The sequence below is a fragment of the Poecilia reticulata genome, linkage group LG15, assembly GCF_000633615.1.
Source record: "Poecilia reticulata strain Guanapo linkage group LG15, Guppy_female_1.0+MT, whole genome shotgun sequence".
NCBI classification, from domain to species: domain Eukaryota; kingdom Metazoa; phylum Chordata; class Actinopteri; order Cyprinodontiformes; family Poeciliidae; genus Poecilia; species Poecilia reticulata.
Genome location: NC_024345.1, coordinates 21,772,148 through 21,792,002, shown reverse-complemented (window position 1 = coordinate 21,792,002; position 19,855 = coordinate 21,772,148). Strand labels below are relative to the sequence as shown.

General features: G+C 42.0%; 1 protein-coding gene across 6 annotated transcripts in view; it reads left to right on the top strand.

Moving 5' to 3' along the window:
- Window positions 1-19,629, top strand: part of ikzf1 (IKAROS family zinc finger 1 (Ikaros)) — a 21,251-nt gene extending 1,622 nt beyond the window's left edge. The window contains exons 2-8 of one of the 6 annotated variants that reach the window (XM_017309015.1): window positions 3,253-3,306; window positions 3,490-3,603; window positions 12,007-12,288; window positions 13,910-14,077; window positions 15,501-15,626; window positions 15,963-16,094; window positions 17,838-19,629. In XM_017309015.1, the coding sequence (XP_017164504.1) occupies window positions 3,253-3,306; window positions 3,490-3,603; window positions 12,007-12,288; window positions 13,910-14,077; window positions 15,501-15,626; window positions 15,963-16,094; window positions 17,838-18,508 (1,547 nt within the window). In that variant the 3' untranslated portion in view covers window positions 18,509-19,629. Of the gene's footprint in view, window positions 1-3,252; window positions 3,307-3,489; window positions 3,604-12,006; window positions 12,289-13,909; window positions 14,078-15,500; window positions 15,627-15,959; window positions 16,095-17,837 lie in introns of all 6 variants that reach the window. The other 5 variants (XM_008430063.2, XM_017309018.1, XM_017309017.1 and 2 more) reach the window with 5 other exon arrangements.
- Window positions 19,630-19,855: the final 226 nt, after the last annotated feature.

Here is a 19,855-nt window from a genome sequence, read left to right as displayed (position 1 = left end):
TGTGTGTGTGTGTGTGTGTGTGTGTGTGTGTGTGTGTGTGTGTGTGTGTGTGTGTGTGTGTGTGTGTGTGTGTGTGTGTGTGTTGGGTGGAGGAAGACAGACAGTTATTAAAATGATTGTACTGTCTGAATAGCAGAGTAGTGAAGTGTGTCAGATGCAAATGAAGGAAACTTCTCCTCAGCGCACCTTTGCTCGCCCCTCCACCCTCCATGGGCTCCCAGAACACATCTGCTAACACCCTCTACCCACTTCCACCCATACATTTCATGAATTACTGATGAGAATCTCCGTGTGTATATATGGAGAACAAAGGTGACTGTTACAGCTTAATAACTGGTGGTAATAAAAGGCACCCTCGGGAGGGAAAAATTAATAATTCAGCTTGCCTAGAAAGTGCAAAAAAAAAAAGCAAAATAAAGGGGAGGAACTTTTAATCAGGTTGGGTAGAAATTTCAAATGTATTTGAAGGTAATAAAGTGTTTTTGTGCTGCAGGAATTTGGATTTTATTCTGTTTCCTGATTGCAAAACAGGAAAAGTAAATTTGTTCTCTTTCTTGTTTTATTATGAAGCTTTTCAGATGATTTTAAGTGTAAAACTCTGTAGGTTTTAAGTTGAGAGGAGGCCGTTTTTGGAGCTTCTCCTGAGTATCCACACTGCGCTGGCGTGGTCCTCAGTATCTGTTAACGGTTTCGTTGTTTTCTCATCTCCACCCTGCTCCCTGGTGTAGCTTTTGCACCTCGCAATGAGCAGGCGCCTCAAACCAACCCCCCCTCTAACTCTACCCATAGTGCTTCACCACCATCCAACACACACACACACACACACACACACACACACAGACACACACACACACACGCAGACACGCAGGAGGAAGACTGAGAATTCTGTCAACCCACAAGCCTCTTCCTGCATCTCCCCACTTGACAAAACTACGACCAAAAACTGTTCCAGTCCCGTTGCGCTTTGTGTCAGAAGTCTTCTCGATGACTTCCACCCCACCAGCACAAATCTTCCACTTGCCCCCACTTTTCTCCACCAACACGCACGAGTTCGCTTTGTTTCAGACTGGCAACACTGAGCTCGAATTCAAACATTTTGGGTTTTTAAAGGAGGGGAAAGTGGGATTTGAACGTGCAACGCTGCCATTTTCTGTAACATAAGAAAAGCTGAAGTACAAATGAGACACTAATAAAATTAGAACAAGTCAAAACTGTCTGTCACATGTAAAGAGTGAAAACAGTTTGAAAATAGAGTCACTGGTTGAGCTGAAGAGTTACTTCCTGATTGTTCTACCCGGTAACTTACTTTCCAAACGCCGAGGCAGACGCGCTGTGGCTGAGCATGTAGGAATCCGTCTTAAGGGCTTTATTTTAGTCAAGATAACCCCATAAACCCCCCCCCCACCCCTACCAAGCATCCGTGTACCCTGACGAAAACTATAAAGGTACACGAGAACGGAGTCCAGATGCTGAGGTAACACACAAATCATCTGCACCGTTGACCTTTGCCCCCACTCCCCTCCTCCTCCTTCTTCTCTTCCTCCTGCTCTCACACTCGCATCCTGGTTGGCATCTGTAGGCGTCGAGCTCTCGACCTGACGTTGAGCGTTGCGACAGAGCGGACCCGGTTCGCTTCCCACTGTTCGTTCCAAATGTGTGGAGCCATCTGTCAGTAAAACAGGAAGGCCTAGGTTCCCCTTCTCCCTTGGGCTTGTTTCGCTATTTTCGGGAGCTTCACTTCTCCCTGTGTGGCTGCTTGGACCGGGCAGCCGCCCCAGCGCGGGCTTCTTGAAGTGGCGGCGCTGGGGCCGAGGCTGTCGGGGCCCATCTGCTGCAGGCTTGAGGGCCATCCATTATTAATGGGGCCACGGGCGTTGGTGACTCCTCAGATACTCAGCCCTGGCCAGAGGATCGCTTCTGGATCGCCTCGGCTCGCGCGAAAAAATTAATAAATAAAGAGAACTTCTGTCCCTGCTGCGCCTTGCAAAAGTATTCACACCCTCTGAACTTTTTTTTTTCACATTTTGTCACTGACTTCAGAGTGTTGTAGGTTATGTGAAAATAATCTTTTTAAATAAAAAGCTGAGGCATTTAGGGGTTCAACATGATCGGTCAGAACTGTTTTGGGATTATTTTGCTCATCTGGAGATTATTCATCTGGAGCTTTCCAGTGTTTTTAGGGTCATTATTCCCCCAGAAGCTGAAACTTTGCCTCCAGTCTTTATTTTTTCCAGACTCTAGCAGGTTTTTTCCCAGGATTCCTCTCTGATTAGCTCCATCACATTCATATCAACTCGCTAAAACAAAGCAGCACCAATTTCTCATACGAGGAGAGATGAATTTTCAGTTATTATATTCCTCCATACAGTTCAAAGTTTCTCCATGGGTGTCTTGTCAACTCTGTCTGACTTTCTATTCCCTGCTAAAACCACAGCATGATTCTGCCACCGTCATGTTTTATGCTTGTTGTGTTTCCTACATGCCAAACTTCCTTTTTCTCTCCCAGAGTCCCGGTTAGTAGAGAGCGTGGCTAATTGTTGTGTCTGCAGCTCCTCCAGAGTCACCACAATCCTCCTGGATTTTATCTAGGAGTATCAGAGTAAAGTGTGGTTAGTGAAGCATCATACATTATTTTCCCTCCAACTCACAATCCTGCTGTTCTTGATGTTGGTTTCTCACAGAAAATCCTGGTAAAATGTGCAGAAGTTTCCTCTCTCTCTGTCCTGCCCGTTCTCCTGTGACTCCTGGCCTTCTCGCAGCCATCTATCTCTCAGCCGCCGTTTTTTTCTCCCTCTCCTTGATTCTGATGGTGTCTGCGCTCGGGCCGCGGACTCAGCGATGCATGCTCAGTAAATTAGAGAGAACACGAGCGTCGATCAGCCGGGCACGCCGGTCGCCCGCATCCCCCGTGACCCCGAGGCCAGTTAATTTTCTGCTTAATTTTGCGGCAGTCAGTTTGCATTTTTGGATGATTACGTGGCAGGAAATTAACAATAAATAACAAATGTGGTGTGAAAGCCCATTCCCACCGGCGGGCCCCTGCGAGCCGGAGCCGGGGCCGCGCTGCAGCTCAGCCTCTCTGTCAGGGCTTATAATGAAAACGTCTGTAATTCTTTGTAATGTAACACGGGGGACGCTGGCTGTGACAAGAGTTATCCCGCTGCGCTGATGGAGTCACACCCTTAACTCCACTCAAGCTGCTTCTAGCGTTGAACTTGATTAAACTTATACGCATATACATCTCCTCTGCAGAGTACTTGCACCGCATGGAGACCGAAGAGGCCCAGGAAATGGCGCAGATGCCAGGTAAAAGCTCGCCCACCTCTTGATTGAAATGTAGCGCACACAGTCGGGACAATAGGCCCACAAACAGCCACTTTGCATCAGCGGGAGGTAATTTATCTCCTCCTGAGAGTCGTGTCGAGGGGTTGCGTGGTGAGTGATGGGTGTTTGCTGGTGTGTGTCCTCCCCCCCTCCCCCCCATCCCAGGCAGGGAGAGCCCCCCTGCCAACGAAGCGTCTGAGGAGGCAGAGGAGCCCATGGCCGTCCCCGAAGACCTGTCAGCCGGTTCCACCCATCAGCAGAACAACCGGGGGGACAAAGGTACGACTGCACCCACAGCCCAACCTGACCTGCAGGGAGTCTAAAAAGTGTACACACCCCTGAGTTAATTGGAAATCAATTCAAACTCCAAGTTTAACCTTCAACATGGCATCTATCGCCTGGAAAACTCAAAAATCTGTTAATTATGTCCAAACTTTCCGAGCCGGGGACAAAAACTGACAAATTTTAACTATTGTTGGGCCACAAAATACAAAACTTAGAAAAAGTGTCATTTTTCATATTTACCTGCTTGACAATAACAGTTGACAAAATCTGTATAAAGATCAAAAGAATAAAATGGATTTAAACTGTTGTTTTATTTCAAGAAAAAACAGCAATTCCATTTTGTTGGCCACATTTTTTAGCATTCTAGACTTGTGATCAGGGGCCGACCGAGATTCTTTCAAGGGCCACAAATGGTCCCCACGCCACACTTTGGACACCCGTGATCTACAAACTAATACTTTGTTGAAGCACCTTTTGGTTCAGTTCAACTATTTGACCTCAATCAGATTAAAAAGACTCTCTAGATAGCCCCACATATTTGCAGTCCAAATTAACCTCTGGACTTTGACTAAGCCGTTCCACAACTTCAATCTTCCTCTCCTGAAGTCAGACTTTGTTGACCTGAATGTGTGTTTGCACTCAAAGTGATACTGACAAATAAAATCCATCTTTATCTTCCGATCTGTAACAGAAACCAGAACGCTTTGAGTCAAGTCTGGCAGAAAAAAACAACCCCGCAGCATGATGCTGCCACTTCCATCTTTCACTGTGTTCATTTCCAGCATTATTTATGGAAGATTTGAAACTTACATCTTTGTCCAGAAACATGGATGATGCAGGAGATTGTTCTAACAATGGAACTTGTTCAGATTTATTTCACACCCCTCTCCTGACTGATACCTTTGAAATAATGAGATCATTTTGACCCTTTAATGGATGTAAATGAACAAACATTTCAGATTCACTATGATGGCTGTTGAAGGCTGCATGTAAAGATGCTTCAGTAATGTATCAGTGCACACTCACGCAAAAATGTAGAGCAAATTTAAAAAATTTCAGGTACATGAAACAGATTTTATGTCACATCTAAGGTGGAAAACATTTTCATATTAACCATCATGGCCTTATTTTCTCCAGCAGAAAAAACTGGCATTTTATCAGGGGGTGTGTAGACTTTTGAGAGCCGCTGTATGTGTGTGATGAGTACGTCCAATGAAGCAGCAAACAAACAGGAGCCAAAATGTAGAAAACACTGCAGCAGCATTCCCAACGCACCCAAATGAAACCCAGGCAGATATGTGAAAATGTCAGGATCAAAAGCAAAACACATATAAAAATGTTCAATCCCATGTAGCTCCATCGGGAGTACACCCTAAACCCCCTGGAAAAATTCATTTAGAGATGCAAAGAGACACATTTAGGTCATTGGCAGGAAAGGTGGAGGAAATAGAGACGCCTTTGATCCATGGCATGTCATTAATAACCCCAATCTTAAGGAATACTTAATGTGGCCTTGATTTGAGTTTGTGAACATCAAGCAGGGGAATTTGATGGTGAAAATGAGGATGAAGCAAGCTCAAGTCTCCTAACATGGGTGGTTTCTGAAAGAGCAAGAAATATTCATCATTCATGGGCGTCTAAGGAAAAAAACCTGGATGGAAGGCGAAGATTTAAACTCTGTCGGTGTTTAAGTGGAAGTGTTTCTGCTTAGGATGGAGAAAAAAAAAATGGCTGTGTTCATCGTGACAAAAAAAGGCTCGTCATGTGCTATCTGCAGCGTTCCACATATCCAGATAACGGCAAAGATTAGCAGCGCGCAGTCAAAAATAAGATGCGAGAGGAAACTGAAATAGGATGTGTAAGAGTTTCCTAAGAAGAACTTGCCATCAGACAGTTTCAACACTCCTGGAGATAAAGAGTTTAGGAGCAGGGCCAAAGCAGAGAGAGATCAGCACATCACTGCACCACAGAGGTCACACACCTGCACACACACACACACACACACACATATATATAAATGCATGCTTACTAACAAAGGCTTTCTCTTTGACTTTACCGGTGAGGTGTCAGGAAGGGAACTTGACTCAGGCAGGAAATCTCCTTACACTTCTTCGTTCTTTACAAGATCTGCAATTTCTACTGAAAAATGTCAAAGAGCACGTTTTTAAAAAATGTTCAGCTCCAAATGTAGAAGAAAAACAGCACAGTTTGTGGTACGCGTAGATGCATAATGCATGCATATTTTTAATCCATGTACATTAGCGTGTGAGCGTATCTTTGCACAGGGACGGAGAGAAAGAAGGGAAGTGCAAGTATCTGGTCCATCTGTGCATGGCTGCCTCTGTGATAAAAGCCAGAATGAGTTAAAATTATCGCCCAGGATCATGTGCTGCTCAGTTCTCTTTAGTGAAAAAAAAACACAACAGGCAAATAGTGGGGCTGGGGAGACTAAATGTGGGACACGGAACCTCAAAGTATCGAAAGCTCGAAACCTCAAAACCCAGGTTGTTTCCTGTTGCAAATAACTATTCACAGCTCGGGATGGAGTTTGTCGGACCGAATAGTCACACAGTCTACAAACGCACACAAACAGAAAGGAGGTTTAAAGGTCATGGTGAGGCCCTTTTCTCATTAGCTGAAAATTATGGAGAAACGTTGGGTTGAAGTCACACGTCTTCAAGCTCAACCTTCCCGCTGATTTTTTTTATTTTTGGTTCTCTTTCACTTTCTGTGATTCAGATGGAGCCTTTTGCTATTTCAGAGGCATGAGACTGAGAGGGAGACTAGTTCCCGAAAACATGGCTGCAAGTTTTTTTTGTCGTGTGTGAGGGGAAAAGTAGGCTGTATTTAGCGTTCCTGCAAGTTGTGCTGAATGTGTCGCTGGCGTGGTTTGACACTTGTGGTTCCTCTACCTTGCACACAAAGTTATTTTCAGGCCCTGAGAGAAACACAGAAACAGCAACTTCCAGCAGGCGCCCTGCGTCCACGCTACGCCGCTAACATGTCTCCCTGCAGCGAGCCGCTCCTCATATCGTAGTTCATCATCTGCTCTATTAGTAATCTGAGGATAAGATCCCCCGTATATCAGGTTGTGACTTTTTATTGTTACCTTTTGTGTTTGTCTACACTGTGATCTGACACCTGCTTCCCAAAATGAAAAATCAGGATGTGTGATCATGACAAACATAGAATAAAAGCTTTCTTCCTATTCCATATTTAGTCACAACTTCCTCATATCCATGAGACCTGGGCGGCTGCCCAGCGCTAAAGGTTCCCTTCTCTACAGTCCAGCCTGATCATGGCTTCGACATTTCAGTTGCTTTTCTATTCAGGTCACCTCAGTTTAGGTTTATTTATCATATCCAACTGGATCTAAATTGCAAAAGTGCTCCCATCCCATAAGATTGTCCTCGGTTTGTAATTATATGTGGATTTTACACCACAAAGTAAAACAAAAAGCATCACCATGGATGTCTTGACTGCTTCAATATTGCAGGACAAAACAGCAAAGAGCGACGTCCCTCTCATGTAGCATGTAGGTTAGGAACCACAGTCACTCACATGTAGCTAAAATACTTAAGAGCCCGACGAAAACACTAATAACTTCCTATTTTTAATGGTTCAAAAACCAAATATAACTTAATATGCATTAATGCACACAGTGGAAACTGTCTTGTCGCTACCGCAGAAGCTAACAGCTACAATCTTCCTTATTTCTGCTCCCGGCACTTCAGCCAATCAGAGCCAATTAAAATGAATGCCACTCCTTGATTGGCTGCTTTTCCAAAAGCCAGTCAGCAGCATCTCGAATAGCATTGAGCCTAAATATTTAAACGTATTTGAATATTTTAGATATGCTCCATTGGTGAATTTTCCGCAAATTATCTGGAGTCAGAAAAATCTGATAATACTGAACCGCGAATCGTCCCTTTAATTACGTTTTGCAAAACACTCACATTTTGAGTTATATTTCAGTAAAATATGCTTTGAAGTTCGTGACGTTCAAGTGTAACAAACTTGATCACTTCAAAATCAGCAGGAAGACTTACATCATCATCACTGAACTGCTTTGGCCTGCCTGAGAGAAAAGAAAAAAAAAAACTTGGTGGTTTTTCTGAGAGCTTCATGTTTTGCAACACGTGCAGCGCAGTTTTCAGAAGAGATGTTTGTCTGAGCAAGTTGCACCGGCTGATTCTTTCACATTTACACTCAGTGCATGAGATGTCACAAATTCATAGTGCATAACAGAAACTCGCTAACGATTAGCGACCTCCTCTTCCCCCTTCTTAGTTATGTGTCGTAATAAAGGAACAATAATCAAAAATATATTATTAAATCAAATATGACTTAGCTGATAATAACATTAGTTTTGTTTAAATAATATGCTGGAAGTCTTTATAATACATATCTAAGCAGATACCATCAGGCTAAGCTAACGCTAGTTAGCTGTGGAAGCTAGCAACTAAAACACTTAGCCTGTATCAGTCTGGTGTATGAGAATGTTTACTCTAGAAAAACTTATTCATGTTATAAATAAATAAAAAGGACATAGTAAAGTACAAAAGGACAAAACATGGCTAATTTCTTAGCTAATAATAACCTAACAACAAAATGGCTACATTAGCATGCTAACAAAAATGAATGAATTCAAATAAATTTCAAGTGTTTGTATAATTGATTAAATATAGAATATAAATGCAACCCTGTCAACATGTGTTGCCCCCCAGTAAAGATGTGTTTAAAAAAAGTTTACAAAAAAGCATTTTTTTAATTGTTGCAGTTTCCTTGTTTCACAGTAGAAAGCGAAACAAAATAGTGTTAAGAAATACGTTTTAAAAAGAAAGTAGAGTAGATATAGAGCAGAAGATTTTGTATTCACCAATGTTGGACTTCCTATTTCAGTCACATGGAGGCCCATACTGGTGCACTCTTCAAAATGGGAATAAGCTTTATTCCCATTTTGTTTTATTCCCTGCATAAGTTTAGGAAGAACTACCATAAAAATAGACACTTATCTAAACTTGTCCACATAAACAGTTGGAATAAGAACTAAAAAGTTGGACGTTGGAAACAAAGCTTACCTTGTACCGTCCATCATAAGGATGATTCAGGATCTGGATCACTCGCCATTGTTGATTAAATCTTAACTTCTGCTTTCAAACAACAAACCCTGAAGTTTATGACCTTAAGCTCAACAGCAGTTGGATTTTAAGGTTGGATAATGATCCAAAGAACACCAGCAAATATCTCTGAATGGCTAAAAACAAAACAAAAATGAAGGCTGGATGTTTTCCCATGATTTTAAACATGCTTTAAAATGTGGCTGAATACTTTTTGGATAGTTTTCTCTCCTTTATTTCATCAAATTGTCATTTAAAAATTGCAATTTGCTTGATTTGCAAATTGTGACAAGAAGAGCAAGAAGAGAAGAAATGTGTGAAGGAGATAAAAACTTACTCACAGGGACTATATTTGTCCCGATTTCATATCAGCAGAATCATGGAAACATTTATTTTTAACAGATTCATGTCAGGATCCCTTTTCACTCGTAACAAATATAGGAAGCGTGGTTTGCAAAACTAAAAAAAAGTAGAAAGAAGTTTGATGTGCAAATCAGATAAAGATAAATGCATTACGTGACCTGGTGATCCTTATATTTCACTTCACCTCCTGCCTTCTGTTAGCAGACCTTTATGTTCCCTCTGACTCGTTGCGATAAAAAAAAACTGTTTCGGTTACATGTTGTTTAACAATTCCTTTCCCGTGCTTCCCTTTCTGTCACTTCTCCATAATTCTTGGTATTTCAGTTAGACAGGCCCTCTTTCTGAAGCTTCCCCTTTTTCCATGGATTCCTATATTTCATGATTTCCACTTGTTCCTCTTCAGTTGTACAAACAGAGACGGAGGCATGGGGAAATCAGGCTGCTGCTGCCGAGATGTGCAAACCACAGGCTGGCGGCTGTGGGACTTGCACGATCCGTCGGTTCTCTTACACATTTCTAAACGCTCTCTGGTGGGAAAAGCGGGAGCAAGCAGTTTATTGCGCATGACACTTCTCGTTTTTTCTGATCAGTGGAAAGCCACAAATTAAATAGACATTAAAAAAAATTGCTTTTTTATTTGTATTTTGTCCTCAGAAGGGGTTTGCATTGACGAACCATGCAGAATTTGAGATTTTGGCCAGTTAAATCGAGGTTTGCGCCTGCAGTGGAGGTGAGGTTGTGAGATCTCTGTTGCGCTGATAGTTTCTGCCTCCGTCCCTAAAGTTTGATGCTGCTTCCTGTGTCTCTGTTTCCTGTTTATCTTGCTGTCATTTGCTTTACCAAAGTGTGATGGTGTGAGATGATCAGCATGTTGCAGCATCTCATCTCTGACATCCTGACGGCACGCTTTCCAAACTGTGTGTCCTGACCGTTTGTGCTTCAGCAGACAAACGGCCTGTTGGTGCGTAGGCTGCTGTCGCCTCACAGAATGCCTGAAATAGGAGGGAAATTCTTGAAGATTTGATGCAGCGCGTGGAAACGCCGCAGCCTGACATTATCATAAAGCCGCTGTGGGGTTTTTTTGTGGCGCAGGGTTGTCACATACCGATTCGTTTCCAGCTGGAGAAACTGAAATGATGAATAACCAAAGAGAGGGATCAACATGTGGTGCTGAAACAAATGATTAAAGTTTTCACACCTCCTAAAGTTTTCCACAGTTTTTAGCGTCAAGATTATTTAAAAAAGCTTTTTATTTGGATCTTATGTGATAGGCCAACACAAAGTTGTACAGTATTATAAAATACTGAGTACTTTAGTTAATTCATCCAAGTATCTTCAAAGAATCATTGATAATGCTGTGGACAGGAAGGATCTCCAGTAGCAGTCAGTCCTGCATTGAATCTGAAGAGGCCTCTGACTGAAGACTATTACAAACAGGTAGAGAGACGTTTTAGTCGGGATATGGTCATTTCCCATCGTGATGGATGGAGTAGGTGGTTTGAACTTCCTCGCTCTGCATCCATGAAGCCTCCTTTTTCAACTCCGATGGAGTCTGGGGTCAAAGTTCAGGCGCTATCTGAGCTTTAAAGACGCTAGTTAGCTCCTAAAAGTTGTAAAATTGATACACTGTTGCAAACTTACGCAGCAAATACGACAAGAAAGATTGAATAGGACAAAAGGGAATCTGATGTGTTTCACTCTAAAAGATGGTGGTGGCAGCATCATGCTGTGGGGCTTCTTTTTTAAAGTTTGTTGCTTCCTTTAAAAGCAATAAAGAAAAAATGGATACAGCTAAATACAGAACAACTCTGTAAGACAACCTGTTATTGACCGCCAAAGGAATCGATTAGATCAAACTTTTTCTTTGAATTGATTTTAGATCCGTTACAAAAGCTTTAAATTTTTATAAAACTGGAGGGGACACACCCAAAAAAGAAAACAAAAACGGTTTCCGCAAAGTTTTTAGTCTGAAAACAAACACATGATAAACTTTGTGTTTGGTTTGCCAGATAAAATCCCAGATAAACAAACTGAAGTTTGTAATGTGGAGAATTTCATGCGGTGTGAAAACTTTGGCAAGTTTCTGTGCGTCAGATCAGGGAGGCGCTCCAGAAGCACCACATGTTGTTCGTTCAATGTGACAGTCCATGTTTTTGAAATACAAGCAGTCGCAAACCCACACAGACAAACACATGAGCAGAATGATGAACAGAAAAATATTTTTAAAATTCCTAAAATCAGATTTAAAGAAACAGAAATTTGTTATAAAAGATGAATCTAAAGCAAACAGGAAAAGGGCCTCCAATGACCTGAGATAGACACCAAATACACAAAATATCATGAATTTATTGAGTTTTAAAGCTGCAGGATTTAACTTTTATAAAAATATATGTTTTTTACGTATTTGTTAAAAATGTCACCATGTTGTGACGGTTTGTTATGATCTGCATCCCTGAGCTACTACTGCTGAAGAAATGCACCATCAAAAACAACCAACCAGAGCCAGGAGGCGGGTCTTAGCGCTGTCAATCATCCTCATGTACTTGCTGCTATTTATGCTAATAATGGAGAAGCAACTTCTCAGTACAGGAAAACCATTTATCTGCCCTCATTGGTAGCTATGCTAACTAGCTTTAGCATAGCTACCAATGAGAATCTGCTTGATCGCGCCAAGACCCGCCTCCTGGCTCTGATTGGTTGTTTCCAGTTAGTACAGGGAGCACTGGGAGGAGGCAAATACATAAAAAACAGTTTTTTATAAACGTTACAAACTGCAGCTTTAAGGTTCAGACTGTCAGGACAATGTAAAGATTTACTTGAATAAATCAAAGTGCCCATCTTCTAGAGTTTGACATGATAACAGAAGTTTGCTCGTATTCTAAACCGTGGCCCCCCCCCTTGCCCTCTCTTCCAGCCTGTAACATTAAAGTTGAGGCTCGCAGTGATGAGGAGAGTGGGCTGGCCTGTGACATGATGAATGGCGTGGAGGAGGAGGAGGAGGAGGAGTGCGCGGAAGACTTGCGCGTGGTCGACCCCTCCGGGGCCAAGCTGAACGGCTCACAGCCGAGTCCCGAAGCCAAGGCCTTCTCCTCGGCTGGCGGTATCCGGCTGCCCAACGGGAAGCTCAAGTGCGATATCTGTGGGATAGTTTGCATTGGCCCCAATGTGTTGATGGTGCACAAGCGAAGCCACACCGGTAAGCCGCCTGCAATGTTTCTTGCTCTTCCTCTGCACCCATGTTGACTGTCAGTATGAAAGGGAGAAGACTGTGTGCTGCTGTGGCACTTCCTGTTGTTCAAGAAAAAACTCTGCAGCTCTGCACCACATCTGTTTTATTCAAGCAAATATGAAATGTAGCACAGTGGCCTTAACTGAAAATAATAAAAGCATAGGCTCAATCTCAAAAACACGATGAGAAATGCACCAATCAGCCGATCATAAATGGACGATTTTCCCTAAAAATCAATTTTTTCCCCCATTTTTTTTATTAATTGCATGAAAACTATAATTTCCTGTCTGCAAACACGTTAAACAGCATTTCTAAATAATGCAATTCAGACAAATTTGAGTTGTAATTCTCTAACTTTGCAGAAAAATCTGGACCAACAGATGAAAGACGCACCAATAATCGTCTTCGTCTGCACCTCAAATGTTTAAAAACATTATTATTAGGACATTTTTTCCTCTCATGTTCTAAACTTTAGAAAAGCAGAAATCAGGACTGATCGGTGCGTCTCCTCTCCCTCCTGTCACGCCTGAAAGACTCTCAGCATCACATTTAAACATTCATCACTTTTCACTTAAATTTCTCTCCTAATAGCCGCCTGACAAACACTAATTATCCATTAGTTTCTGAGCAAAAAAAAAACACACCCACCCTGAGTTTAGAAGCAGGATATCTGCTGCAGTTAAATGGAATCGACTTTAAAACGACAATTATCTGGCTGTTAAAAAGTTTTTCAGAAATTCAGAAATGATATGCTATTGTAACGGAGCCGAACCAGTGGTGGGGAACATCTGCGAAAAAGCCACTTAACTGTCAAGCTTCTGAAACTAATGAAACTCAAAATGGAAGAAAGGAACAGTCGACTAATGCAAATGCAAAAGAAAGTACGCTAAGAGATATAATGAAACGGCTGCTATTTAAAAAAGAAAATATTCTCCACTACGTCTTTTGCTCCTGAAATGCATTTTTAATGAATTTCCCTTTATATTTTTGCTGCTTCACTGGCGACTCTTATTTTATGGCGGGCTTTTGAAAGAAGAAAAAAAAAAAAAAGCCATATTATAACGTTTTCAGAGAATGCCACAACACGCGGAAAGGCTGGATATTGGTTTATTCCAGAGGCGCTGATCAGGAAGACTGGCTCTCAACACAAAGTGTTTCCTTCGCTTTATTCAAATGAGGCTGAATTTGCATGGTGATGTGGCGCGCTTATTTTAGAGACGAAGAAGAGGGGGGGAAAAATGAGATTTTCAGATCAAATTGACCTAAGCAATGGTGCATTACGGAGCTGGCAGGCTGAGTGTGAGAGGCTCATGTTCGATCAGAGCATGAGCCGGGGGGACGGGAGGGGGACGCGGGGAGATGGAGACCCTCCCGCCGGCTGCTGGATCGCTGTCGGCCCCGGCAACGCTCCATCATCCAGCGTGTTCTGGCACCCGGGGCGCTTGTAGCGCAGTGACCCTGCACGTCTTCGTGCTTATCCACATGAAAGACACTGAGACAGATAAAAACACATAAGCCGAGCAGCAGCGGTGCACGTTGTGCAGCTTTCTGTTTGGGTGCGTTCAGAGCGGCTGCTCTCTGTCCTCAGGCGAGCGGCCGTTCCAGTGCAGCCAGTGCGGCGCCTCCTTCACCCAGAAGGGCAACCTGCTGCGTCACATCAAGCTCCACTCAGGGGAGAAACCCTTCAAGTGTCACCTGTGCAGCTACGCCTGCCGCAGGAGGGACGCCCTCACCGGACACCTGCGCACCCACTCAGGTGAGCATCAACACACACACACACACACACACACACACACACACACACACACACACACACACACACACACACACACACACACACACACACACACACACACNCACACACACACACACACACACACACACACACACACACACACACACACACACTCTCTGTTGCTCTAGGAAAACTTAGGACAGAGCAACTTCTGCTGTGGACAAAGTGAGACCTCAGTTCTTTATAAGAGGAAGTTGACAGCATGGAGATATGGTGTCACTTTTTTTTTTTTTGCAAATGCTTTGCAGAAGTATGTGCTAATGAAATTGGGTGTAAACATCGAGCAGTAAGAGCGGAGGGATAACCTGCACGGCTAACAGCCATGCATGTGCAGGCGCTCGGTGTTTCACTGCGTCAGGAGAGCCAGAAGAGGCGCAGCGTAAAATGTCAGATCTTATCTGGAATGAATATGTTTTCTGCAGCTCGTTTTCAGGCGACCACAGGCTGGCTGGTACGGATAGAAACGATGAATTTAAATTAAATAGCTGCAGTGAAACCACCAAGAGCAAGCAGACTAAGGCGGAGTTCGTCTCTGATTTTATCTCAACCGAAATGTATTTAATACAGATTTATTTTAGCTGCTTCATGAGGATTTTCAGACAAACTACGAATTCTCCTGGTCAGCTAAATAAAATGTAGATTTTTAAAAAATTAAATAAAGTCTGACTTTATTTAAAATATTTTATTTAATTTTTCAAAAATGTATATTTTTAATTACTTTAGATATCTCCATTTTCTATATAAAGTTAACTTAATTAAATAATACACATATTTACTGTATATTTTTTAAATATTTCATTTTTCTAAGCAACTTAAATGAATGTACTTTTTAACTGAAGCAAATCTGTCATTTGTAAGTTTGGCACTAAAAACATTACAAATTAACCAAATTAAACATGTGAGTTATTTTAAGAAACTATTTTTTATAATTATTTAATTTTAAATAAAAATATTAAATTTTTAAATATTTGATTTTGTACAAAACATCTACTTTAAACGTTTATTTTTTTTAAAAGTTTATTTCAATATTTTTTCTTTTTGTAAAATAAAAAGAACATAAAAAAAAAATTTCTGAATCTTAGTTTTGTTTTTTGGGTGAAATTTAAATAAGTAATCATTATTCTTTATTTTAAATGTGTTACATACATGTACTATATATATATATTTGGACACTTTGCTTTTTTCTACAAATATATTTGTAAAATGAACAAAAATGAGAAAAGTCTTTTGTGTTAGTGGAGAAATTAAATAGTAAAATAATAGCATTTTTATGAATTGAATGTTTTACTAAGATTCCTCTGCAGTTAATACAGATTCTTTCAGACAACATGTGGTTTTGTCAGCACCTCAATAGCCTGTTTTCTGTTTCTTTGATGTATTTCAGTTGGAAAACCGCACAAGTGCGCCTACTGTGGCCGGAGCTACAAGCAGCGCAGCTCCCTGGAGGAGCACAAGGAGCGCTGCCACAACTACCTGCAGTGCATGGGCCTGCAGAACAGCATCTACACAGGTTGGTGGCGCCGAAACGCCCCCCCAACGTCCACCCAGCTCTGAGACATCACATACCAACAACACTGATCTGTCTGAGGGCCTTTATGAGCCACATGATGATGACTGGAGGCATATCTGCATAGGATTGATCCTCTGAATGCATGAGCAAATACCAAGAGCTTCACATGTCAGAACAGTCCGCTCTGAGCCCCACACACAGGAAATACATAGGAATACCATCCGGCATGTATCACTAGGCTCCACCTCATCATCTGATAAGAAAAAAAAAAAAAAAAGGACCAGTTCAAAATTACTCTGACGCTGAAATCTACTTTTCTGTCTTGCTTTCCAGTAGTAAAGGAAGAAAGCAACCAGAATGAGCAGAGGGAAGACTTAAGCCAGACGGGATCTGACAGAGCCTTGGTGCTAGACAGACTAGCTAATAATGTAGCTAAGCGTAAGAGCACTATGCCCCAGAAGTTTGTGGGTAAGGGCTGCAATCTGCTTCTTTTGTGTGAATTAAAATGCTTTTACTGTTCTTAGCTAAATAGTTGCAGCTGAAATGTCCTTTATGTTCACTCTGCCACCTCGGCTCTGCACAGTGCATGCATGAAGACGGAGCTTGTTTCATTATTTTAAGAAAAAAAAACAACTTTTCGATTAACAAGAGGGAACATGAAATACAGGTGTCAGACCAGGGTTTCACTGAGAACATGACAACTTACAGTGCCAAGCAAAAATAGTCACTTTTTTCACATTACAACCACATTTAATGTTTAATGAAGAAAGATACTGGAAGTCCAGGCTAAAGGAGACGAAGCAAACATGTAGAAGATGTTCTGGTCGCGTAAGATCAGAAATACTGTAATGTTTTTAGCCTAAATAAACTTTTTATGAATAAAAAACCAGGACATACCAATAAATCGTTCCTAGTAAATTAATTTTGGAAGATCTGACAATATTTACATGAGATCTGATCTTATTTACCTCAGCAAAGGCCTGAAAATCCACCTCTGTCCCATTTTGACAAACCCGTCCACCAGGTAATGTGTGCAACTGTAGCCAACTTTATGATTTTGATGCTATATTTAGAGACTTTTCAGACAGCAGGTCAGGCTTTTTTAACGATCAGTGATTGGCACCCCTAAAAATGCTGAAAAGTCTCCCAAAACCCACTGTCCCTACTTTAAAACATGGCAGGGCCGCATCATGCTGTGGGAATGCTTGTCTTAATATGCAATGAGTGAAGTGCAGTATGACAGCCTGGAAAAAAACAGTTTAGAGGCAGCAAAACACATTAGTTTGGAGCCGAGGTTCATTTTCCAGCATAACGAAATGATTTACATCAGTTTTTGAATGGCCTAGTCAAAGTCTGGACCTAAATCCAGTAGGGAATCTGGAATTATGATGCCAAAATTACGTTTCTGACTGATGCAAAACGAATTATATGTGTTGGAAAAGTAACACCAGATATTCCCCGGATATGAGGTAGTGGCAGCATCATGCTGTGGGGATGTTTTGATGGGATACTAGAGGCTGCAAAAGTGAAACAGGGAAGAAGATTCAACTTCCATCACTGGAAACAAACAATCAGAACTGTTATGTTTTGATTTAAGTCAACGCATATCTATGTGTTAGAATGGCCTAGTCAAAGAAGAAAGCAGCAAAATTTTAAGTTTTTAGATGTGAAAAATGGTTGGGTTGATCCAAAAAAAGACTTGGCAGCTGGTTCTACACAGTACTGACTCCAATAAATGCCAGATTTATTATATTAAGACTCGTAAAAGGAATTATTTTAGGATGGAAATATCCTTTATTGTCCCGCAGATGGAGAAACCAAAGCAAGGAGACTCACAAAGATGGAATATAAAATATATAAAAGCAGAATAAGGGGTTAAAGTACTGGGCAGAAAGTGGGAAATTTCAACATAAATACCTTGTTGTTACAAAGAAATTGTGTACTCTAGTACAAAAGAATGTTAGCTTATTTAAAAATGTTTGAAAAAGACGAAGTATTTACAATAAAAAGCGACTGGCTGATCATGAAAAATCTCTAAAACGAATGAAGGCTTGTGGTGTTAAAAATGTGAAAAGGCTGAAAGGTTGTGGCTGCGTTTGCGCGGCACTGTACGTCACTTTCTGACTAAGCTAGAGAGCGTTAGCCTCAACATGTGAGTGAATGTCTGGGAGCGTCGGTGAAGCAAATCTGCGTCTGTTTCTGACCCACCAGGAGACAAACGTCTGTCGGATCTGTCGTACGACGGCGGATCGGGAGAGCTCATCCAGCCGCACGTCATCGACCAGGCCATCAACAGCGCCATAAGCTACCTGGGGGCGGAGTCTCTGCGGCCCCTGGTCCAGACCTCCCCGGCGCCCTCCGACGTCGGCCTCGGCTCCATCTACCCGCTCCACAAGCCGGTCCCCGAGGGCCACGTGGGCGCCGTGCTGTCGGCCAAAGACAGCGCGGCCGAGAACCTGCTGCTGCTGTCCAAGTCGGCGCCCAGCGACAAGGACGGCTCGCCCAGCCACAGCGGCCAGGACTCCACCGACACCGAGAGCAACAACGACGACCGGACGGGCGCGGCCACCGGCCTCATCTACCTGACCAACCACATGGGCATGAGGAACGGCGTGCTGCCGCTGGTCAAGGAGGAGCAGCAGAGGTACGACGCCATCAGGGAGGTGGCCGCCGACGGCTTCAAGGTGGTGACGGCGGACGGCGAGCAGGTGAGGGCGTACCGCTGCGAGCCGTGCCGCGTTCTCTTCCTGGACCACGTCATGTACACCATTCACATGGGCTGCCACGACCACAGAGACCCCTTCGAGTGCAACATCTGCGGCCACCGGAGTCAAGACCGCTACGAGTTCTCATCTCACATAACCCGGGGGGAGCATCGCTGATGAGCGCCCCCTTCAGTCCACAATGGAAAAACACAACATATTACCAAGTATTTGGTCTACTTTCTAGTGGAAATACCTTAATTCACTTGAAATAAGACAAAACACTTTACATTAGGGATGCACCAATAAATCCCCAATTTCCTTAATTTTGGGAGAGTGGTGATTAGCTGATACTTATGTGAACTTGGCAAAGGTCAAATAAATATCCACTGCTGCCAATTTAGCAACTTTTCAGACAAAAATATCAGCATCGGACAGAATCAGAATCGGCAGGTCGGGCTTTTTAAAGATCGCGATCGGCCAGAAAACTGCAATCGGTGCAAACATTGATACCCAGGAGGGAAAAGCTCATATGTTGACGAGCTGCTCCATGGATGAAAAGTTACTAGTTAGTTTTGTCTTATTTCAAAAGTACTAAGATATTGGACAAAAAATACTTAGTAAAGTTTTGTGTTTTTGCAATGCAAAAATGACAAAGCAAATACCATAAAAAACCCACTCATCTGCAATAAAAGTGTATAAATACATGATGTAAAATACACTCCTAATGTCTGGAAGTTTTTAAACCATGTTGCATGTATGTTGATATATGAATATATGAAAAACTTCTCTTTTTTTATTATTTTAAGTAAAATGTTTCCGAAAACATGAACAACTGTTGTAGAAAATGCAGCCAAAAATACAAAAGGACCTTTTTCTTTTTTATTCATATGAACAAGACTTAAAAAAAAAAAAAAAAAGAACAAAGATTCAGTGCAAACAAAACCCAGGTAACACTGGAGGTCAATACAGGTGAGCCCAGAGGCCTGTACAATGTCTCAACCCGTCACCTTTTGCTCGTCTTTGTGGGATTATTTATGAAACATTTACATGCTTGTCTGTTTTTTTATATTTATTACAGTGATTGGTGTTTTGTGTTATAGAGTAGCATCTTTTTTTTTCTGTTCAGCTGTACTAAAAATGTGTGTGAGAGGAATTTGTTGTGTCTGCTGCTGGAGGCTGTTCATGTAAAGGATCGAGATCTGCTGTATCGGAAACTAAAAGTAAAAAGTTACCATCGTCTGGAGAGAGGGTTACGCTTTCAAGATGTCAATAAAGGATATTTTATATATGCACACAGAGTGGGTTTGTTTTCTGTTTTTAAATGTCGAAACGTTTAAAGTCAAACAGAAATGATTGGTGGAGTTTGGCTCTCAAACTTCTCCTGAAATAATTAAGTGTGGATGTCATTCAAGACTCTGCGCAGCTCAGAGCTGTCAAATAAAATTCAATTAGGCCGAATGACTGACGTTCAAGTCAAGGAATGAACACAAAGCGCTGAAGGAAAATTATTAGATAGATGGAAAT